This window comes from Schistocerca piceifrons, chromosome X (genome assembly GCF_021461385.2).
Source record: "Schistocerca piceifrons isolate TAMUIC-IGC-003096 chromosome X, iqSchPice1.1, whole genome shotgun sequence".
In the NCBI taxonomy this organism is placed as follows: domain Eukaryota; kingdom Metazoa; phylum Arthropoda; class Insecta; order Orthoptera; family Acrididae; genus Schistocerca; species Schistocerca piceifrons.
The window spans coordinates 168,781,969-168,807,200 of NC_060149.1; the positions used below are offsets into that span (position 1 = coordinate 168,781,969).

General features: G+C 36.8%; 1 protein-coding gene across 2 annotated transcripts in view; it reads left to right on the forward strand.

The window, feature by feature from the left end:
- Window positions 1-25,232, forward strand: part of LOC124723192 (ER membrane protein complex subunit 7 homolog) — an 81,808-nt gene that overhangs the window by 25,641 nt on the left and 30,935 nt on the right. Inside the window, exons 3-4 of one of the 2 annotated variants that reach the window (XM_047248382.1) lie at window positions 17,734-17,808; window positions 18,302-18,496. In XM_047248382.1, coding sequence (XP_047104338.1) covers window positions 17,734-17,808; window positions 18,302-18,430 — 204 coding nt within the window. In that variant the 3' untranslated portion in view covers window positions 18,431-18,496. Of the gene's footprint in view, window positions 1-17,733; window positions 17,809-18,301; window positions 18,497-25,232 lie in introns of those variants that run through there. The other variant, XM_047248383.1, reaches the window with a different exon arrangement.

Genomic DNA, 25,232 nt, shown 5'->3' on the forward strand with positions numbered 1-25,232 from the left:
CAGCTGATATTCTGGCTTTTAGTTCATCAGTGTCATGAGGTAAGGGAGGAACGTAAACACATTGTTTAACATATCCCCGCAGGAAGAAATCAGATGGTGTTAAGTCAGGGAACCTAGAAGGCAAAGAGTGTAAAGCCTGGTCTCTCGGTCCTGTACACCCTATCCGACATTGAGGCACATTGGCATTGAGGGAACTGCGCGCGTTATTGTGACAGTGCGGTGGTGCTCCATTTTGCTGATAGATGAAATTGTCAGTCAAGTTGTGAGAATAACCAGTTCCGTAGCATTGCAAGATATAATTGTCGTGTTACAGTTTCTTCCTCAAAAAAGTAGGGTCCATAAACCTTGCTTTGCAAAACAGCACAAAAAAAATTCACTTTTGGCTAATCATGTTCGTGTTCAATTGTTTCATGAGGATTTTCGAGCCCCCATATATGCACATTATGACGGTGAACCTTACCACTAATGTGGAAAGTTGCCTCATCACTGAATATCAACTGCGACATAAAAGTGTCATCTTCCATGTCCTCTAGAATAGCATTGCTAAAGTCTACTCGCTTCACTTTGTCAGTATCTCGAAGAGCTTGTACCAGGTTGTAATCGGTATGGTTTGAGGCCTAAACGACACTGTTACACACGCCTCACTGTCATGCGCAGTAACATACGTTTTTAGCTAGCACGACAGCACAAAATCAATTATGAAAAGCCCCACTGAACTGCAATCAATGATTGAGTATGACTAAAATTCAATATCATAATACGCCTTCTGTTGCGTGAACGCCATATTGTGCGAGACTGGCTGCACGCTCCAGATCAGCACTGGTAGCGACGTCTAGCGGATTTTTTCTGAAACTCTAGACCGTGCCAATTACATCTAGCACTGTTTCAGTTACCTAGTGACATTTGCCTCAATATTATTATAAGTTAAAATCGGGTCATTTTTTTTGGGACACCTTGTATATCTGAACACCTAGAAATTTGAACTGTTCGGTTTCACTAGTCATATGCCCGTTCTATGAAATTAAAACATCGGGTTTTATTGAATTGTGTCTTAGAAACTGTAAAAACTGAATCTTACTGTGATTTAGTGTTAGTTTATTTTCTGTAAACCATGAACTTTTTTCTATAAGCCATGAACTTATGTCAAGGACTGCACTATTTGATACCAAGCCAATGTTGCACACAACATCCTTTACTACCAAGCTAGTGTCATCAGCAAACAGAAATATTTTAAGGTTACCCATAATACTAGAGGGCATATCATTTATGTAAATAAGGAACAGGAGTGGCCCCAACTAACTTGCCCCAACTAATACATGTTGCATTAAATTGTGCACCCACTAATTAAACCATTTGAAGGTAATGGTTTCAGCTAAGCAGTTAAAACTAAGAAAACTTAAAATTATTGTCCGTGACAAGTTACAGAGACAAATTTTCCGTGATGTTTGCTGGATAAAGCTTGACTACTAAATCAGCTATGGTAAAACTACCATACTGCCATTTATTTGGTTAGAAAATGAGCTATACTGCATGACAGCACTGTGGCATGGCGAGATAGTCGACATGTGTTTCTGTAAGTTGTAATGTTATTAATAATTAAATCTAAACATCGTGTGTTTTAATTTTTGCTGCAGCACAGACAGCATGGATGAACTCTTATTCTAAAAGGTACTGTAGATTAGCATGTGTGAACTAAGACTATAGTGAAAAAGAAAACTGAAATTAAATTTTAAAATTTTTTTCTTCTCAAATAACAGTTTTTACCGTCAATGCTTAAAATTTCCACTTCCAACATCACTACAAAGTTGACATTATTGATGGACCCCTGTGGGCTCAAAATTCTTGCTTCCAAGTTCTTCATGGGTGCTATATCCGCGAGTAGTGGGATATCAGTGCATGCTCAGAACCCAGAACAGAAACACATGAAGCTGCAAGGTGGACTGCCTGCAGATGAGAACACAATAGGAAGCTGTACCTAAGCTAAACACAGCTGATTGACAGTGGACAGGACACAGGAAAGGATAAGACCAAAGCAACATATGTAAACAATGAAAAGCAAAGCAGAAACCTGTGCCACATCAGTATCAACAGACCAAGAGCAAATAGAAATACAATCCAAATTGCAACCAGAGAGAAAGACCAAGTGCCAAGTGAGTTAGTCATTGAATAGCCTGTAGTGCTGTGATGATAGTTTCCAGATGTTAGTATAGTACAGAACTGACTGACCATTCACTGGGTGGTTGTATTTATATTGGCTGTGAGGAGCACTATTGGCTGGCATATTCATGTGGCAAGACAAGTGGTATGCTTATGCTGTGAGTGCAGCACTGTGGTGAGACTGTGCCCTCTGACGACCATGTGGGTCCATTTCCTCTGGGGAGCATTTAACTTCTGTGGAGTTGGATACCAGAACAGGTGTGGGCTTTAGTTTGCCATTGATTGGCTGCCATTTTATGACTATTGCTGCACAAAAATGCTTTTTGAACCTATTGTTTTCTGGCACATTTTGCTCAATACATCCAACTGAGAAAGGCAGATCATCCTACAAGTAAGGGTAACACACACACACACACACACACACACACACACACACACACAGAGAGAGAGAGAGAGAGAGAGAGAGAGAGAGAGAGAGAGAGAGAGAGAGAGAGCTTTTCATTTCAATATCTTTCTGATACTTCTTGGACTTTCCTTTAGTGAGAATGTGTAGTGTCTGTTCCATTGAAACAACAGCACCAAACTGATCCTGCAGCTGTGGAGCACTATATATAAATTGAAGGGACATTTCCACTCATCGCCACCAATTCCATTTAATGTCTCGCTGCAGCTGGTAGCAGTAAACCCCCTTCAATTTACACACACATTATTATCTTTGAGCTGTATTCATACAGTGTTATTTTATTTCCCCATTATGTACTGCAGATGTAATGAGGGGTAGCATGTTATTTATATACAAAAAAAAAAAGTTTTTGTGCCGACATATGGTCTTTATTCTCATAAATATTGATATTACGTCTGCTACCTATCAGTGCAGGACATAAATATATTATATTTGTCAATTGACAGTTTTTGAAGTTACTTTATGGCATGTATTTGACACATATTTACATATCTTTAGAAATGTTACAAAGCTCTCATCTGTCCTTCCAATTAAAAAGAATCTATCCGTACAAATACTGATAAATAGTGTTTCCTTTATGTAATAAGGAAATGTGGTTCTGCCTTGAACAAATACAATCTTTCTTGTTTTACTACCCACACATGTTTCAGAGGTGTTCCTCCATATTCAGTGGGTTTTATTTATTATCTTTTGAACAATATACAAAGAATTTATGCATTAAGATAGTTACCAATTTTTGAGATTATAGTGTTTACATTAGTACAAGTATTGACAGAAGTATTAACATGAAGTATAAATACATACCTAATTATTACATATTGGTGTTTGCAGCACAGCTATAATGATTGCCTTCCAGTATGTCATCTGTGATTAATATGTGGTTATCAATGTTTTATTGCCTGATTTCTCAAAATTTTAGGCCTAATATGATGTTGATTCTTTTCCTCCCTGGAGTAATACTGTCATTATGTTGTTTACTCATTGAAGGTTTGCTATTTTACTACGTGACTAACATTTTTTAGGTTATAGTACTAATTCTTGAAAAATGTTTTGAAATGTATGCTGTTTGGCTTTGTGAAAAGTTGATTGCGGAGAGGGAGTAGACTACGTATGTAAATGTGTGTACTAACTTTTTTAATGTTTTCGTGCTTCTACCGGGTGTTTGAGTAGAGCTTCGTAACAAACACTGTTTCACTGCTTGTGTGATGTTTACTTGTTCTGGGTGGGAGGAACTTTGAGTTTTGCAGTGACACTGGGCTGGGGAAGGGGGAGTGGGGGGTGTCTTTGATTGTTATAATTTTCTGTGGAGTGATTTTCCCGCGTTTAAGAACTTTTAAGTCTATGTTTATGTCTGTTTGTCTGTGTTTCTTGTCTGTGAGGTGACATGTTAATGTGGAATTACTGCTGTTACTCGTAAGTGCCCTTGTTTGTTCAGTGTATGTGACGTTGAAATTTCTACTCGTTTGTCCAGTAAAACTGAGTTGCAGTTTTGATCCATGAGTTGGTAGATCCCAGATGTGTTGTGTTAGTTGCCCTCAGTTTCTTTTGTATAGAGTTGTTTGTTCTTTAGGCAATTTTCGGTCCTTGTTTATTGAATATATTGCATATTCTGTGAGCTGTTCTGTTGTTGTAGGTAAGTGTGTGCCATTTGTCCTTGTGGATGCTGCTTTTTTTTTTTAGGTGTGTTCTGTGCGTTTGTGTTCTGTGTGCCTGTGGTTGTGCATTGGTGTCGATCTGTTTGCTGCTGTGTGTTGGATGCAATTTTTGTTTTTGTTTTAATTTTTTGGATTAGTTCGCCTATCATGTTTGTTTTGTATCCATTTTCAACTGCTGTTTGTTCGATTATTTGTACCTCATTTTTGTAGTTGTCCTCCACCATTGAGGGCAGTTTGATTCTATATGTGTACCATGTGTTGCAACCCAGCTTCCTTTTGGGTAATGGGGTGGTTTGAGTGTTGATCTGTGGTTGTGCTGGTGCTTGTGGGTTTTCTTAATATTGAAAATTGCTGTCAGTTATTGTGTCTGTGTATTGTGATGTCTGAGAAATTTAGCTTTTTTTCCTTGTTTGATTCTCAGGGGAATTTTATCTATGGGTGAACTGTACTTATTTCATTGTGGAGTAGTTGTATGCAGTCGGATGTTTCATCTAGAAACCATACAATATCATCCACGTAACGATATATTATTCTGTATTGTTTGGGTTTCACTATGGTTTCAAATATTTTGTTTTCAATGTGATTTAGGAAGATGTTGGCTAGGATTCCAGTGATTGGTGATCCCATGAGGAGTACATCCTATTGTGAGTAGAAGTGGTTTGTCAGATGTGAAATAGTTTTGTTCTGTGTTTAATTTTAGAATGTTTGTTATTTCTTTTATGTGGGATTTGGAATGTGTTTTTGTTGTTCTAATTTTTGTTTTATGATGTTGATGGTTTCTGTGGTGGGAATATTGGTGTACATGGATGTGATGTCAAATGATGTGAGTTTGGCTGTTGTTGCTATGTTGATGTTTGATCTTTTCTATAAGCTCTTCAGTGTCATGTATACTTCAGTTGTTTTGTGTGCGTGTGCGTGTGCGTGTGTGTGCGTGCGTGCGTGTGCGTGTATAAAATGTTCCTGTAAGTATGTGTGCCTTTCTTTGGCTAGGTGATAAGTGGGTGCACTTCTGTAATTTATATGTGGGCGTATTGATGTCTCTAGTTTGTGGATATTTGTTAGGCTGTTTGATGTGGATTCCTTGAGGTTCTTTTGTTTGAGACATATTACTTTCTGTTTTGTGAGTATATATGAGATGTTTGTAGAGAGGTGTGTGTGTGTGTGTGTGTGTGTGTGTGTGTTTCTGGTATCTTTGTTTTGGGTCAGTGGTTAGTTTCATTATGTTATTCTCTTCTGTAAATTTTGGGGTTTTTGTTTTGTATTCCTCCTGTTTTCTTGCTACCATGGTGTTGCTCTTGTCCAATTTTATGATGAGAGAGCTCCATTGCTTCTAAGCTTATTTCTTATTTTTCTAGATCTGTTTTCTTCCTCATTTTTTGTTGCTGTCAGTGTTCATTTTTGTTTTCCTATATTATGCATATGTTTTCCTCTGCCGTTAGCTCTCCTGTTAGCCCCACTGTGAAATTACAGTTGTTCTTCTTCTCTTGTTTTATTTTATATTAACTTTCTGTTGTTAGGTTCCTTATTGCCTTGTGTGTAGCCTGTGTGTTGACATTGTACGGAGATCCTCATTCTAGTAGGTTTAGTTTTTGTTTTGTGAATTGTATGTCAATGAGATTGACCATTTATATGTGGAATGTATGGTTTGTTTATCTATTGTTAGCTGGTGTGTTAGTTTCTATAAGTGTTTGTAATTTTTGTTGATGTTTGCCCCACTTTCTTTCCATTAGAATTTGTGTGTTTCTTGACTCTATTCATGATATCAATAAATATTTCTGATATTTTTATATGATTTGCAAGTTCAAGATGAATTTTGAACAGGTCTAGGGTGAGCATGTCCCTCTTGGAATGCAGACATTTAATTTACTGTTTCAGCCAACCTACTTCTGCTTTGTGCTTAGCATGTTGTGCTGCAGGTGACATAATGTTTACAATCAAATGTACATATTTAGCTATTACTTTATGAGAGAAATAGATTTTGTTGAATTTTATATTGAGTATAGTCTGATAGTTTTTCTCTTGTGCTTCTGAATTTGTTTCTGGGCTTACTCTGAAACTCCTGGCATGGTACTGAGATAATCATTTTTTGTCTGCATTTGCTTCCTAGGTGTTTATATTTTTAATTTTACCAATACAGCTTCTACTATTCTATTCTTCCTCTTCAACTGTAGTGTCTCAGTACAACACTTTTTCAGATTCAAGAGTTTCAAATGTCACAACACTAAAGTAATAACTAACCATAAAAATGTGATGGGAGGTATGATACTGAAAGAAGAATTTGATAGAGCACTGAAAGACCTAAGTAAAAACAAGGCATCTGGAGTAGACAGCATTCCATCAGAACTATTGATAGCCTTTGGAGAACCACTCATGACTAAACTATTCCGCTTGGTGTGCAAAATTTGAGGCTGTGAAGCATGTTTTAAGAATAGAAATAATCGGTCATCATCTGCACAAATTTTTGTTAAATTAATTTCTTGACTGGTTTTGGCAAATTAATTTGCCATCCTCAGAAGATCATACAATTAAGCTTACATTGGAAAGCAATTGTCAAGCAAACTCTGGACGATGGAGCCGTTAGTTTAAATTTGTTATATAGTGCTGTCAAGCAGTTTAGAAAGTAATGTAAAAATGTGAAGATATGGTGACCAAGAAAACTTGGCATCATAAGTAAAATATTAAAAAACCATAAGACATATGATGATATGATTAGCACCAACAGTCTGTAATTGTATGATCTTCTAAGGATGGCAAATTAATTTACTGAAAGTAGTCGAGAAGTTAACTTAATAAAAATTTGTGCAGCTGATGACTGACTGATTTCTATTCTTAAAAAGATTCAGAAGAATGTAGGTTGCAGTAGTTATTCGAAAATGAAGAGGCTTGCACAGGGTAGGGTGGCACGGAGAACTGCATCAAACCAGTCTTGGAACTGAAAACAACAACAACAACATGTTGTCCAATATGCAGCTGTCCTCCAACAATTTCAGAATGATCTTCTCCCCCATTTCATCATGCATTCTTTTGCACTCATTTATATCATTCATGTTCATCGTGATAGTATTATTACACTCTTTTTTTCATATTCATATCTTCTTCTTCTTCTTCATCATCATTTCATCTTCTTCCATTTCTCTTCAGGGTTAGCAATATGATGTGGGTTTTGGCAATGTCAATGCAGTTAGTGGAGGGATGCCCTTGCTGACACCACCACTACCCCCAGGATGGAGTCTGTGTACACCATGTCTGCATATGGAGTAAATGTCGTGTTAAAATGTGAGAATGTTTTCTAAATGTTTGCTTAATGTGTGTCTGAGGTGGGACATAGATACCAGTGCAGTAGTTACCTAGCTGGATGTCCCTCCAACCATTTCAACTCTCTGCTATGTTGTGAAATGAAAAATGTCACTCGGGCATTGAGGAGAGATGAATATCACTTCTAGTTCGTATTAGGTGATGCAAACAAGCACCCTTATGGTCAGCTGCAGGCATAGGCTTGTTGACTGATTAAAGAAAGTAAGAGGAGGTCATGATAATACTTTCTGATGCCTAAAAACTACATCCACGTTTCCTGGTTCACCAGTCCTCATTGTCAGTCTGCAAGACAGATTCAATCCAGGTAGACTTGCCTCTGAGAATCCCAGAAGGGACCTAGTAACACACTCAGCTGTTTGGTCAGGTATGCCTTGTTTCATATACACCACCTAAATTACAGTCTTCTTCACCAGCCAGTCATTGGTATAGTAAAGATAGATCTCTCCCTGAAGAATATATCTTGCTGTTGAAATAATGTAAGATAGACTGTAGCTTGTACCATATGGTTTCTGAGCTCTGGATTTTTAACAAACGTAATGAACACCTTGCTCATATTCATGCAGGTTCCTCTATTTTTCAAAATATTTCTTCCAGTAGTCTTTTAATCAAATGAGTTTTACATTATTCATGTGTATTGAAAGGCTCAACAAGACTAGTACTTCATTTATGCTTTGAGGTTTCCAGTGAAAAATTCTAGTCCAATCCATATTATTTTGCTGATAAATATTTTGTTTGCATTGTTTCATTAGCTACAAGCTGAAGCAAATCATATGTAAAAAGCAACATAAAGAAATATAGTGATTTATTGCTGTAGGATGAATAAGTAAACATTCTTGTTTGGAAAATGGATGGCAATGAATGTTGTTTCTTTGTTCCATAGCGTACCCAGTTTTTATTGCTGTTAGTGTGTGAGCTATAAATCATCACTGAATTCAACACAATTACTGTGAATAATTTCTGATTTTGCTGCATCACAAAATACATCTGTATGTTCAACTTTCACACACTCATAACTGTCAGCACCCTCTCCTTTTCCTTTCATTTATTTTTGCTAAAGACATTATTCTTCTATAATATGCTCAGTAACTGATCGAAGATTAATTTTTCACACCTTTTGTGTTTAGTAGGTTCCAGTGTTGGTTATTTAGCCCATCATTTTGAAGAGTATGTATCACAAACAACTAAGGAAAAGTAAATAGAAAGTGAAAAATGTTCCAAGACTTCATCGGTTGCTTGAGAACTGCCACTTCTCCATGTAGAAATTAGTGCCTGTCTTGTGTCAGCTGGAGAACTCAGATCTCACCCTAACAGTATTCTTTGTAACATGTTGCTACAACTGAATATCCATTCTAGAGATACACTAGTGGGACTTATTTAGATGATTTTTTGGTGGCGTGACAGTATCCTTGCTGCTGTAGTGAAACTATTCGGAGTTCTTTCTTGGAACAAGGGAAGGATTGCAGTAGAGCTATTGGTGCAATCATCTGAGACAATGATATCACCAGGAGTGACCCTTGGAAGTGTTACAGGAATACTCGTTCTCTGTATGCGTAAATGATCTGACAGATAGGGCAAACAGCAATACAGATAGGGTGAACAGCAATCTGCAGCTGTTTGCAGAAGATGCTATGATGTACAGGAAAGTGTCATCGATGAGTGACTGTAGGATGATACGGATGCCTTAGATGAAATTTGTTTGGTGCATCAAAGGGCAGCTTATTCTAAAGGCCAAAAATGCAGATGAGTAGGAAAATAAATATGTAATGTTCTAGTACAATGTTATTCATGTGCTGCTTTACAGTCGCATCGATTAAATTTGTAGGTGTAATGCTGCAAAGTAACATGAGATGGAAAATGCACTTAAGGTTCGTAATAGGGAAGTTGAATAGTTGACTTTGGTTCATTGGGAGAATTCTAGGGAAGTGTAGCTCATTTATGAAGGAGGCCGTGTACAGAAGACAAGAGTGACCCTTCCCAGAGTGTTTTGGAATCCTAACCATGTCGAATTAAAGGAGTTTGTCAAAGGAACTCTGAGGTATGCTGCTAGATTTTGAAACTCATCAGAGAAATAACATCCAGATGAGCCAAACACTTAAAACTACCCTCTGTACCCATTCACCATAAAATTGATCAATCTCTTTTGAAATATAGAAGTTCAAATAATGTTCAGAATTTAGATACACACTTCTAGCCGATATATTGCTAATGAAGTGTTTTTATTGTCAGGTGGATCAAAATACTCATCGTTGGCTGGTCTTCCTTGAATCGTGGTTCTCATTGATTAGGCTGTTTAACAGGTCACTTGGGTCTTTATTGCAAGAAAAAACACTGTTTTATTGTTTATTCAGTATTTGATTTTTATGCCTCATCTGTCATTAATTGTTGTCTGCACTACTCCACATTTACTTGAGCAATTGAAGAATTTTCCCAACAAATTGTCACATTAAAAGAAAATTCACGTTTTCACTGAGCAGTACAGGAAGTTCACACCATAAAACTCTTTGACAACAGTGTTTGTATTTGTAGCAAAGGAGCATTTTTGGTGGACAAGACATACTAACTATGAACTACTTGCAGATGCGTGCGAACCATAAAGTGTCTCAGTACAAATATGAAACAGCTTATTTGGAGACACATTTTTAACTTAACATTTCGCACCAGAATGTTCTGGAAATTTTTCAGATTCATTATGATGGTAACATGCAGTATTAATAACAGTGAAAATTTAGGTAAAGTAGTACAGCTTTGTGATTAGAAAAATCCATGAATCAAAATAGTTATAAAAGATATATGAAATTCTCCTGAATTAAAAACTGAAACTTCCAAAATATTCTCTGTGTAAAATGTTGTTTACATTTGAAAATATTGTTTTTTTTGTATCAAGTGGGTTTGTTTCTAGTGGAGTTAACTGTATTTTCATGATAAAATGGTGGCTGTTTATCTGAGAGATAATAAATTATGGTTTGGTACAACTTAAATAAAATTTTGGAGATTTGGTGAGTATATGTGGCATTTGTTTATGACTGAAATGAAGGTGCATTACATCCCCACGGATATAAATTTCCCTCAAAATAATGTTTCCATTCACTTTTAAAGTGAAATCAGTAGGTTTACTATCTTTTCCAGTTGCGATGTTTCACATTATATCTCACAAAAATGTTTTTTTTTTTTTTAAGTTAATAAATAAGTATGGAAAATTTATAGTTCAAAAACACTCCAGGGTATCACAGTCTTACAAAAAAAATTCTTTCACATAATTTATAACACAGATTGGATCATGTTCTTCACATATGGTATCATAAGATTCAGTTGGCCTAATTACAGTTAATCTTGGTCTACCACAATTTGTTACCAGTAGGTTCAATCAATACATGAGTATGAGAGAGTTTACAACTGTCACCTGCCACACACTTGTAGGGCAGCAAGTTAGGTATTTAGTTATTTCTGTGCTTTCTTAGTAGTTTAACTCTTAAATAAGCTGTGTCTTTTTCTACTTAAGAGGTGTAATCTCACATTTTGTAACTTAAAAGTGTAAATTCAGGCAGTCTTTAGTGCAGTTATTACTCACTTGTTTGTTTTGAAGAACCAGGAAGAATTCTTTTTGACTGTCACCTATTAAACACATGCAGTGCAGCAGGTTATGTATTTAGTCCCTCCTCTGTTTTCTTAGTATGCTGGGATGGATAGGTTGTGTGTGTGCTGTGTGCGGATACAGCAGCACCTGGCCAGTTTGTAAGCAGCTGAATGTGCTTTTGGGTACGGTCAGCTGTCTTCAGGCTACTGCCTCAGTGTCGTGGTGGCGGAACATTTGTCCCATTGCGTGGGATACATCAATTGTCATGTGTTTCACTCTGAAGCTCTGCTGCCAATGCATATTCCAGTGGAACCCAAATGGGTCATCTGACCTCATTACAGGATGATTGGCTGGTAGTAACGCATTCACATACCCCAAGGCAGAGGACCAATGTGAAGGCTGGCTATCTGGCCTTGCTTACTCACCTGATTAGTGTACAGGTGGCTGCTTCTTCAGCAGGGCCTGAGCAGGCATGTGGGGGGGGACAGATTTGCTTGTCATTGGGAGCTCCAATGTTAGACAAGTTATGGAACCTCTTAGGGAAATACTGCTCAGAGACAGAAAGAAAGCCAATGTGCACTCAGCCTGTCTGATGGGCGGCCTCGTCAGAGATGTGGAGGTGGCCTTGCCTCGGCTATCGAGAATGCAAGGTGCAATTGTCTGAAAGTTGTGGCTCACATCGGCACCAATGATGCCTGTCGCTTGAGTTCTGAGGCCTTTCTCGGTTCATACAGGTGGCTGGCAGAAGTAGCGAAGGCTGCTGGCCTTGTGCTCTGGGGTGCAGTCAGAGCTCGCAGTTGATTGGGGTCCTTTGGTTTGGAGCTGAGTGGAGGGTCTTGGGCAAAGACTTCATCGACTCTGTGATGGTCTTGGCTGTGTATTTTTGGATCTACATTATCAGATGGAGACTACTAGCATGTCAGTTGATAGGCCAGGAGTGCATTACACAAAGGAAATCGCAACTAGGATAGCAGATTACTTGTGGAGGGTAAATGAGGTTTTTTATGCTAGGTGGTAGCTTAAGGTACTCTGATAAACTCTCTGCAGTTGACACACAGATAGCAAAATCAGACCAGGTACAGACTAAAGACACTTTGACTGGCGATATTTTATAAGTAAATTGTCGCAGTACCCGTTAGTTTCCGAATTTATTGCCCTCCATGAGGTTTGGTACACAGCCTGTTATTCTCAGGGCCAAGAGCTAGCTGAAACCTGAAGTAGAAAGCTCCAAAATATTTAGCGAGTCGTGGAACATATATGAGTAAGACAGATTAGATGCTGTAGGGGGTCGAGTGTTCATTGCAGTCAACAAAAATATTCTCTCTATCAAGGTAAAATTTGAGTTTGACTGTGAAGTTACCTGGATGCATATGACAGCTCTAGGTGAAGTGAAGTTATTTGTTGGATGTTTTTAACGGCTGCCAGATTACACTGTTACAGTTTGAGCATCATTCAAAGTAAGTGTACACTTAGCAACACAGGAATGCCCAGATTATGCAATACTAGTTGGAGGCAAGTTTAACCTACCGAGTACAGACTGGGACATCTATGGATTCAGAGCCGGAGTTATGGACAGGCAGTCTTGCAAAGTACTTTTGAACACAGGTCTCTGAAAACTGTCTTGAGCAGCTAGTTCAACAGCCCACATGCAGCGGAAATATTTTAGACCTTGTAGCGACAAACAGGCCTCAGCTTATCAGTGTATCTATAGTGACAATGTTTACTAAAAGTTACAAGAGTGGTTTGAAAAGTTCTCGGAATCCCCACGAGAGGTCAGCTTTAGCGCAATGAGTTGTTCACATGATATTCATTGGACTATTGCCTATAAACACGTGCCATGTCAGTGCTCTTGGAAGAGAGCTGTGGTGGTGATGTGGCTCTATTGTTCCCACATAGTGATTTGTGAAGATGGAAAAAAGAGGTCCGAGCCATGATTAAGTACTTCATAAAGAAAGGTATGAAAGCAAAGGACATTCATGCTGATTTCCGGAATGCACTGGGGGCTCTGTGCCTTCATATTCAACTTTCCAAGTGGAAAAATGAATTTAAATGTGGTCAGGAGAACTTAGGTGATGCTCCACACAGTGGTCGGCCAAGATGTATTATTACTCCAGAAATCATTGCAAAAGTGCACAAAATGGTCATGGAGGATTGCTGATTGAAAGTGCATGAAATTGCTTGCACTTGCCAGATATCATCTGAAAGGGTATATCACATTTTAACTGCAAAATTGGAAATGAAAAAATTATCTGCAATATGGGTGCCGTGACTCCTGCCGCTGGATCAAAAACGCATTAGAATGGACATATCGGAACAATATTTGGCCCGTTTTAGGAGAAACAAACAAGATTTTTTTGTTCTGTTTTTTGACCATAGATGAAACTTGGGTGCACTACTATACCCAGAGACAAAACAACAGTCAAAACGGTGGAAACATGCTGATTCTCCACCACCAAAGAAAGCAAAGACAATTCCTTCGGTGTGAAAGGTCATGGCATCAGTGTTCTAGGATGGGAAGGGAATTATGTTTGTAGATTATCTCACCACTGGGCAAACAATACTGGAGAATACCGTGTTAACCTCCTGGACAAATTGCAACAAAATACACGTGAAAAAAGGCAGGTTTAGCAAGGAAGAAAGTCATCTTCCATCAAGACAATGCGCCTACACACGTGCTGTCGTCATGGAAAAATTACACAAACTGAGGTTGGAATTGTTGCCACACCCACCTTATTCACCTGATATGGCTCCGTCAGACTTCCATCTCTTCTCAAAACTAAAAATTTTTTTGGTGGATGAAGATTCACTTCAAACGAAGAATTGATATCTGGAGTTGATAACTATCTTGCAGGCCTGGAGAAAACTCATTTTCGAGATGGGATCAAAGAACTGGAACATAGTTGGACCAGGTGCATTAATCTACAAGGAGACTAAATTGAAAAATAAAAAAAAGTTTCAGTGATGTAAGTACTTTTTTTCTATTCCGTTCAGAGAACTTTTCAAACCACCCTTATAATAAATTGGCCAAGAGGGCTAGGGGAGTATTTTTTCTAGAAAGAGCAGGGTTAATATATTAAGGGTGCCAATATTTAGGTTATTTTTTAGTCCAGTTGTTTCATCTTCTTGTACTGTTACACTATCAGCTTAAAAGAGAATGCGCAAATGATAACAGGAAAAAATTAATTTTGAGATTCGTGTGTCTCTGAAAACATCAATGCATGAAGCATGAAACAACTACCACTGTCATACCTTAGCAAGGGATCTAGTTGAGAACCCAAGAAAATTCTGGTCTTATGTAAAATTGCTAACCAGGTTGGAGGCTTCTACCCAGACACTCATTGACCAATCTGATGTGGCAGTGGAAGATAGCAAAGGAAAGCTGAAGTATTAAATTTCACATTAAAGAAATTGTTCATGCAGGAGGATTGTACCAAACATCGTTGTATGATCATTGCACAGATTCCTGTACTGAGAACGTAGCAGCAGGCATCTGTGGCATATAGAATAAACTGAAAGAGTGTGAAGCAAGTAAGTCGCCAGGCCCTGATGGAATCCCAGCTAGGATTTACAAAGAGTATTCTATGGGATTGGCCCCTTACTTTGCTTGAATTTATCATGAATCTCTTGACCAGTGCAATGTCCCAAGCAACTGGGAAAAAGTGCAGGTGACTCCTTTATGCAAGAAGGGTAAAAGAACTGATCCACTTCTATATCTTTTACAGATTTTGAAGAAATTTTAGCTTTACAAAAATCAACATAAAGAAAGATGTAAGTGGCAAAACTTGGGAGGCAGACAACTTGCCAGCAATAATTTTATTGAAGCTTTATGTAGATCTTCATATGTTTCAGCCACAGTTGAAGCAAGACTGAATGATATTCATAACTGAAAATATTTGAAGAAGTCCGTCATGAGAATAGTAGGATGATTTCTGGGCCTTGCACAAACTTTTGATCAACAAGATATCAGCTCAGTGAGAAGGAAGTGTCCATTGTAACTGCTTTTGAAGCATTTTGTGGTGGCACAGTTCATTGTGTGTATAAAAGAATGCTCCAGCCATCTTTAGCTGACCTTCTGTAACACATCTGGCCTGACATGATGTATAATGTTTCTCAGCTAGAAAAGCTGTAATAGGAACTAGCCACTCTAAATGTGTTGACAAGGAGCAAAAATTAAGTTCCATGGGTAGCTAACGACAAAATGAGAGAGCTGTAGAATGAAAACTCCAGTGTATTGTCACAATTTGTACAGTTTTAATTTACCGAGCCCGCAATTGTTACAGTTTCCAATTCGACTTTCACACGTCCATCACAGTCACTCTTAGTAGCCAGTTTAAGATCTCAACCCTGACTTGATACCAAAAATACATATGGATTTCTGTATAGTTCGACTGCTCACACAATACTTTGTGAATGTTTACTTTGAACTAAAAGTTCTCAGTTACAACTGCACAACCTGGAGAGTTTATACATAAAAGATACAAAATTCACGCAATCATCATTGTAGTTCATTAGGTAACACTTCCTGATACTCCACAATCATTTAAATCAAACATTTACTCAAAATTAAACATTTTTACCCAGCTCAGTTGGGCACTGACTCCTCCAGACCCATACACCAAACTTCGCTCCTAGCCCTAATGGACTGTCTTGCTTTGATTACCTCAGTTGGAATTTAGCCAATCAGTTTTATATATTTAGATCCATGGAATCCCCATGTTCTCTGCCTTGAACCAATCCCATACTGAAGTTACTTTAGACAGAATTATTGAATAATAAGCACCACAAAAAACATATCAGATTAACTTTTTCATCAATTGTTTGAAGAACTATAGGAGGTATTATTATTCCATAGCACCTTAAAGTGGCTGCTTCACAATTCACGTCGCCCCCTACATACATAGCTAACAATCAGTGTGTCACATTCAGGTTCCCACACTTGTATATGCTCAGTTACAGTTGGAAAGATTTTCATATCATACACATATCACACTTACTCCTTCCTTTCTGCTCAAGCAATAAAACAAATCAAATTGGCAATACTTAACATAAATCATGTTGTAATCAGAATATAAAATTATGTAAAATTGATTTGTTTTTGTAATTATGTGATTTTTATGTTATTGGATGGCTTGATAACTCATTAAACATTATTTGCTTTTAACTGATACATATGGACTTGACAGGGTGTTAATTTCTCATGGAAGTCCTAAATTCTGCATTTTGTGTATCTCTAAAAGTACTGTAGACACAACACTGGAATTAACACTGTTGTTAGCTATTGACATAACAGAAAGTTTTATTCCATTTGGTGTATGGCCGAGGTCAAATTTAATTTATTATAATGCTAGTAATATTTCGTTGCTTGGATGGTGGTGGCTTAAGCTGCAGCTGGTTCACACCAGACCCTCTGTCGTGGTGAAGCTATTACTCATAGCAAATATGAAACTAAGGAAGATCTTATACAGATGGTGTACGTGGCTATGCTACAATTTGTTCAATTTGGTAGTGATTGTAGACAGGACTTTCCTCTAATAGGTGCAGTACATGATGAGATTATTATTATTATTATTATTATTATTATTATTAAACAATATGTGCTTTTGCAAGATTTATGTGAAAAGGAAGGAAAATTCTTGTAAGGTTATGCAGATAGTGCACCATCATTGTGTACAATAGCTTACGCCATAAAAGTGAGCACAGCCATGTTTGGTTTTTCTAGGGTTACAAAGTGAGAAGGGGTGTGCTTGTGTGACTCAATAAAAACGAATTAGAAGTGTGCTAAAACTGCTGTTTGTACTGTTTGTACCAGAATCACCATTGACTTCTTTAGGGAGATTAAGACATATATAAAGCAGTGTTTGAAGTACAATTTCAAGGAGTATAATATATCCATAGCTAGAAAATTGGGTGATTTTTAAATTTAATGCTAGATTACAATTTACTTATGTAGAGGCTGTATGAATTGTTGTCATAAATTCATTGTTTATACATTCCCTGTTGCCAGATTATTCAGAGACTGGTGGTTGACCCTTCTATTTTTCTTGGTTCTTCTCTTCTTGTGGGATCTATGCATTCATTATACATGGGTGTTCAGTATTTAAACACACAGCGTACGACATTGGGATGTGAACCATCCTTCTATAGTACTAAATATCGGTTCATTTGGAGATGCCGATTCAGTGTTCTTGTGATTTGAAGTAATTGTAAATTACTCCAGGTAAAATAAATACCCTTGCTTCAATTTTGCCATGGATCCCATCCCAAAATCAGCCAGGTTTTCCTGTTATTGACATCGTTGGCCTGTGTGTGTCACTCCGAAAGTTTTGAGAAAGTTCTATCACTCTTTTAACTGTCTATTTTCCTTCTTTACTGTGTAGGTCTTCATTTGTGTTACTTTTAAGAGCTAAAGGTTATTTAACTCTTATAATTACTACCATTTCTTCTGCAGGCAGTAATTTTGTAAGACTTTCTAAACCAAATTAGTTTAATTTCTTTGGTTCATAATCTCTTTAATTTCTAATATTTTCTGTAATGTGGTAAGTTTAAAATACACACTTTACTAATTTCAGGTACTTATGATGGTACTACCGTTGTTACTTATCATGGTACTCCCAAAAATGATGAATGATCCAGAAACAAGAAAGGTAATATTGTCAATTTAAATACTTTAATTTGTTTTATTTTTTCAGTAACTAATGAGATAAATTACATTCAGTGATAACAGTTTTGTGTTTTTGCAATTTTTGTTAATAGAAGAGGTCTTTAAGTGTGTGTCATTCTCAGCACATCAAGTTGCCTCATTAACCATTAATAACAGTAGCTTTTACCGTAATTTATGTAGTTCATTTATTACATACGCCGTAATTACCCTACTCCTGCCGTTTTCTGTGTTGTCTTCACATGCCAGGTGTACGATAATCCCTTAACATTTGGTTGTCATTCGTAATAAATAAATGCGTTGTTAAGGGAAGTGTTAGTTGTGCATCAGTGTATCATCAGTGCATATGTGAAATCGATTTCATTCCAAGATTCAGCATATGTACTCTTGATTGTTCATCCAAATTTCTTTTCATCCTTTAGTTACTCTTACCACTTATTCTTTAGTATATTAATTATATGCTGATATTTTCATAACAGGAGATGGAGCAGATCAATAATTTAACTAAGTATGATATGCCAGAAATGTCAGAAGTACTGACTTCATTTTTTGCTGGTGGAGAAAAACAGAAATCCAGAGCAGTCAAACCAAGCAAAAAGAGACAGTAACAGAAGAAGATGATGTATAAAAATGGAGTGTGAAATTTTCATTTTCATAAAGAATTTAAGACTCTATCATGCTTTACATGTTTTTATTTGATATTTATATCTTGGAGTACAGCATCACAGTGAACTGATTTAATCACAGTTGGAAATCTATTAGTGATTAGTATTTGGCAAACTACTGAAAATTTTTCACAATTGTTTATAGATCATGGCTTGAACATCAGTTTGTTAAAGTTTTTATTTTACAAAATGTGCTCTAAAGGGTTAATGCATGAAAGGTGATCTGAAAACGAATATCAGAGTTGCTTTGTGTGTGAGTGTGTGTGTGTGTGTGTGTGTGTGTGTGTGTGTGTGTGTGTGTGTGTGGGGTCATATGCTTGTGTTTGTGCTTTTGAGAGACATGACAGATATTACATATGGGAACAAGATCCGTTTGGAATTTATTTTTCAGCCCAAAGGATGCTCTGTAAGAATCATGAATGGTTGTTGCTTTAAGACTAAAAAAAAGAAAAACCTAATATACTGGTGTGGGAAAGTAATCCTCTTGTTTCCTTCTTGCTGACAGTATTTTGATACATTCATGCATTGGAATCGGGTAGTAACTTTTTGCACAAGGTTGTTATTGACTTTCAGTGTGAATTATTACTGTCAGAAAGTTTTTCTCTGATATATCACTTATTGTGGTAAAACTGAAGACAATTTCTCTTAGTTATGCTCTGAAACTTTTTGTTTTATCTATTGTCTGCTTATCTATGCTACCACAGTAGCATTGTTTTAGTTTATATAAAAAATTCATTATTATGTTCTGTATTTCCACATGCAGTGGAATGGATCACAGTAGTTGTAGTAATAGTTGTTGTTATTTTCTTCAGTCAGAAGACTGGTTTGATGCAGCTTTTCTATCCTATGCAAACCTATTCATCTCTATAATAACTATTCCAACTTACATCCCTTTGAACTCTGCCCAATTCTTGTTTTCCCTCTAAAATTTGTACCATCACACTTCCCTTTATTATCAGACTGACTGTTCCTTAATGCCTCAGAATGAGTTCTACCAACCGTTCCTTTCTTTTAGTCCAGTTGGGCCGTACATTTCTTTACTCTCCAATTTGGCTCAGTACCTTTTCATTAGTTATCTTCTCCTCCCATCTAATCATCAGGATTCTTCTGCAGCACCATATTTGATAAGCTTCTATTTTCTTCCTGTTTGTATTGTTTGTTTGTGTTTCACTTCCATACAAGGCTATAATTCAGATAGATCCCTTCAGAAAAGACAACATAACATTTAAATTTGTATTTGGTGTTAAACAGCTTTTCTTTTTGAGAAACACTTTTCTTGCTATTGCCAGCCTGCATTTTATATTCTCTTTACTTTGGCCATTGACAGTAATTTTTCTGTCCAAATATCAAAACTCATGTACCACATCCCATGTGTCTGTTCCTAATCTAATTCTCCTCTAGATTGTCTGATTTAATTAGACTTCATGGGTCACTATACTTAGATTAAAGTAACATTGTTATAGATGTCAAGTATTGGGGCCAGCTGCCACCCAATTATAGAACACAGTGTATTTGCTGTGTTGCCTGTTTTGTAGGTACTTGCAGAGTCTTGTCAAGTGTGCGTGCTTGGCAGGCTAGCAGAACTCCCCCCCCCCCCCCCTCCCAAAATCACACACACACACACACACACACACACACACACACACACACACACACACACACACACACACACACACACACACCTCACCCACAACCACAGCAATCTCTCAATTGCAAACTTATTTTATTCGTGCTGTAAGTGACTTTCCTGTAATGTCTCACCTTGCAGTTAATGAATTAACATTATCTTTGGTCTCACTCTGGCTGTGCTTGCATCTCTCATTTGTAATACAGCTTCCCTGCTTTCTGCAAACTATCTTAGTGTTTTTATATGTTTTTTATGCATACGTCATTTGATTTTCTGAGGAGATTTTTCTTGATACAATAAGACAATTACATTCGTAATGGAAAAAATTCACTGTTAGACTGTAAAAGAAACAATATGTTGAGTAAGAAGTCTGATAAAAGACATTGCCATTGTTAGGAGTATTTGTTATTAATACTTGAGTCTACTAAAAGTAATTTTATTGTCTGTTAGTCAGCTGATGTTTATTTGTAAATATTAAGTGAAAATTTATAGCTGGAATACATGAATGTGTGTCCTAGTCATTCTATACTTATGGAAAATGTTGCGAGTGATTTAATTTTCAGCAGAAATGTCTAAAAAAAATTTGTGTTCGTGTGAGTGCTGTGGACAAATTTTTCTATGCAGAAGTCTTAAGTTTTAGCAAAGTCATGCTTCTGCAAGGAAAACCCAAACATTTAGCTATTCCTGTTACTACAGTTGACCATTCTTGAGAAACAGATGTGAATGCAGTACATCATATGCAGCTGGTACTGCATAGTACGCAAACGTGTGCCTTATTTCATCTCCTTGTTTATGATCTATATATTGTACATTTTAATAATGAAATCCAAAATAATTCTTTACAAATATGATTACTGAGGGGGAGAAGCCAGAGGACCATTTCGTTTGGGTACAAGTAATTGAAACATCAAAATTTCATTATCTTACAATCATTGTATTTTGATAGTAGTAGAATCTATTGTACTCCTAATATAAAAACAATTTTGTTATATGCATATCATATTCTCTTTAGTGCAGTGATAGTGTGTGAATTTTGATTGTAAATTGTGGCCTGTGAAATAAAAGGGCAGTATGTAGGAATTATGTATTGCTCCACTGGGTAAATAGTTTTGAGAATTGCATTTTCTTGAGAATTGTGAGGCATGAAGAGGAAACTTTCAGATGATCTTTGTTTCAATACCATACTTCCTAATTTTGTGTTTGTATTAAAATGCTTCTTCTTGGATACTGTCTGTAAAAACAAATTCTCAAAAACAATCAGTGCGGGTCAATACACTGTTACCTTATACCATATTTCCCATTAATTGAGAGCCATAATTTTTTCAAAGCAATCCCTTTTAATTTGACTCTGACCCAACCTAACCCTCTATTCTCTTTGTGCCACCACCCCTTAAAAAAATGTAAATGTGTACATGCACGTGCGTTCGCCACTGCATGTGCGTACACACACACACACACACACACACACACACACACACACACACACACACAAGGTTAAACTTCAGGACAAAGACCTTCACTCGGTCACTCCTTTTGCTTATAGTAGCAGTTACTGCACAAATTGTCACCAGCAGTGCCACTGTTGCAGAATTTTTTTAAGTATCCACAAATTTGTGCTTGTAAGTTTGTGGAATAAAAGTTATATGAACAGTTTTGTTTTGCTGGACTGAAAGTTATAACAGGACTCGTATTGTTTACAATAGGGTCAAACCTGATTTGGTGGAGGCAGTACATTGCCAGTTGTGTGGTTTTTTTTTTTTTTTTTTTTTTTTTTTTTTTTTTTTTTTTTTTTTTTTTTACACTTAATAACACATGTAAGGGACTCAGTGTGTTTCACCCAGTGGTAATGTGTTCACTCTTGATCCAGTAAGTTATTTTATTTTTTTATTTACACATCTAGCATTGTCATAGCCATACACAATAGAGTATTCAAGCCTTTGACTGATGTGCTATTGAACACCAACAAAAAGCAATATGACTTTTACACTGTTACAATGGTCTGAGTAGTTTGTTACATTTATTGAACAAGAATAAAAAAGGAAATCATGTAACAATATATATTTGTTCTTTTCTGCCCTCATAAGTTTAACATCCTATTAACACAATCAACACATTTCCTTCAAAACTTTGGTAATTGTCAACAGTGCACTCTTACCAGCATTGTACCGCATTGAATTATTACTAATGAAAATGTTTGTGTGTCATTGATATCCAGGAACTAATAGCACTTGCATAGGTTATATTCCTGCCAAAACATCAGCTGATTAGCCTGGTTTTTGGCAATTTCTCATCGGTTTTGCAAAGATTTTTCATGTTCAGAAGATAATTTTTTATCTGTTATTAGACCTGACAATACTGTAATTGTTTCTAAAGGTCTGGTGCTATAGCAGTTGGCTGTGTGCGTAGTATCTTTGTAGACAAGATAAGATGTTTCCACAGAATGTGACCGAATTATTTTTTCAGTCAAGAAATTATTGTACTTTCTGAGAAAAATGTTGCTTACACTAGTGATTTTATTATATTAGGTGAATAGGCTTTAGTTTAATCATTTCAAGGCCAGAAGATTTTATAGCACACACTGCTCTTCTTACACATAAAATTGTCATACTGTAGAATTAAGTAAAATTATTTTACATTTAGTCATAATAAACAGTGTTAAGGGTAAATTTAAAATTTGACATTATTTTCTGTAAGTTCTTTTATATTATTTGTAATTTGTCACATCACATTAATGTTACCACATGGTTGGCCAAGTACTGAAAATTTTTCGTTTAAGGTATTAGGACTAGTGTGTTCAGGACTCATTTGGTCAAGAAGACAATTTACTCCCATCGCTTAAAGATGATTTGGAGTAACTTGCAAAACAGTGGGCATAAAGTGAGTTACGTTTCTATGGACTACTCAAAGCTTCTTGTTAGTCACTCCACCTTTATATAAGCATCTGAGACATTACGATAAGTAAAAGATATGGTATGTATGTGCCAGCATAATGAAACCAGTTTAGAGCCCAAACTCGATTAAATATTGGAATGATATTTCCAGGTAGTGCAAGAAAATCAAAGTGAAACAGTGAGAAATGCGTATACAGTTGTCTACAAACATTGTTTTGTGGTTAAATGCTTTGTGTTTAAACTTAAGCACACTTTATTGCACTCAGTACGTATTGAGAAGAAATGGACAAAGTATAACAAGGTGCTAGAAATACATAACATAGTTCAATAACAGCATTAGGAAAAAAATTGAAAATAATTTATATATATTCCATGGTAAGTTATACACAAAAGTTAAATAACTAAAAACACCTCTGAAGAGTTAAAAAAAATGGGTTGAAGCTCATGCTTCTAATTCTGGCATCTCACTACCTACAGAACTTCGGTTAAAAGGCACCTCGTTTGATTAATTTAAATCTTTAATCAATTGCCAAAAATTACTCACTTGCCTGGAAGTAGTAAAAGAAAGTGGAAGTTTTAAATTCTGCTCTCAAAAATATATTTGTATAACAACACAAATTGCAATTTTATATGATATTAACATGCTGTTCAGCAAGTACCGCATGTAAGTTATTTGATGTAGCAGGAGGAAGGGTCGGGGGGGGGGGGGGGGAGGGGAGGGGAGTAGTTCTCAGACATGATGGTTTTGTGTTTGTATTCTGTGCCAGATGCATGATAAATTGATAGATGGGGATCTATTTTCAACTACTGTCCACCGTATGCTGATACATTGTGGGGGGGGGGACTTCGTATCTGTTAGATTCTACAGCATACTGTGAACTTAGTTATGGATTTCCTTACAATAGCCATAGCCATCTCCTCATAATGGTGGCATCCAGAAATGTGTTAGTTACTGTCCTACTCGGTGTACGTAGCAAAAGTTCTGTATCACTCAGCTCACAGGCATGGTTACTGATGGAACAAATGGCAGTTATGAGTGGTAGGTAACTACTAAGCTTACATAGTAAACAGATGGTTAGAAACATAGTCCAAAACACACAAATGTCATATGAATATTTACAAGCTCAGTCCAAACTGGATACTAAATGAGAGAAAACTGTAAAATTAGCAGTAGTTTTGTCGGATTGGACGTTCTGTGGAGGCCTCAAGTGATAAAAAGCAAATGACAATATGTAACCATGCTAGTATAATAAAGCAACAGTTGACAAATAACTTGTTGAATGCTTCCTTGGAAATAGCAGTCACCACAGTTTTGTACATCTGCATTGTGAATGTTATGTCCAGCTGATCTGCCTCTGAATTTGACACTTGGTGAAACAGAGTTGTGGTAAGATGCTCACTATCATTGCGTTGATAAAAATACAGAAACTCAGATTCCTTAAAATGAGTCATCAGAGATGACAGTTTGTGGTGCAACTTCTATGACAAAAATAGTAGACAAGGCACAGTAGGTAGTGGACATTGTTGTAGTAGCCATTCGTGCAACATACCAGAAGTTAGAGAGGGCACTGACAAGCAACCATATTTCTCCCTAGAACAGTTTGATGAATTCAATGTGAACTATTTCGAAGGGTGCTCAGTGTGAGGCCAAGGGTTTAAACACTGTGCTGGAGACAACAGGTTGTGACCGCAGACATGACAGTTCCAGATTATATGTTTCATGGTGGCATCAGTGCGAGGCCAATAAATGTAGCCCTGCTCTAATGTCATCATCATACATATACAGGTACCTCAGTAGATTAAGAATACAGAGATGAGCATAGTCTAAATAAAAGGGCAGCTATTCACATTTGTCAGTAGCTAAGAGAGGACACAATGTGTTATATTGAAGTGTGTTACAATGAAAAGTTTGGAATACTGAGTCCATGTTCTTGCAAGATGTGTTGCCCAGCACCATTGTGCAGTTGACAAGACCTTGTGAAGCAATGGATTGCTGTTGGCTTAACTCAAGAGTCCACAAGCCTTATTCACAGATTTACTGAGTATGTTTCTTTGATTTATGTCTAACATAAAACACACTTCTTGCTTGTCGAAGTGTGTGTCCAGCGTGCACAGCAGGCAGGAAAGAGAGTCCGCATTGGTGTGCTGCGTGGTGGGCCCTGAATTGAATCTGGTACGTATAATTATTGAAAAACAGATCTCATCATTGCAGCCACTGTGCCCTCTT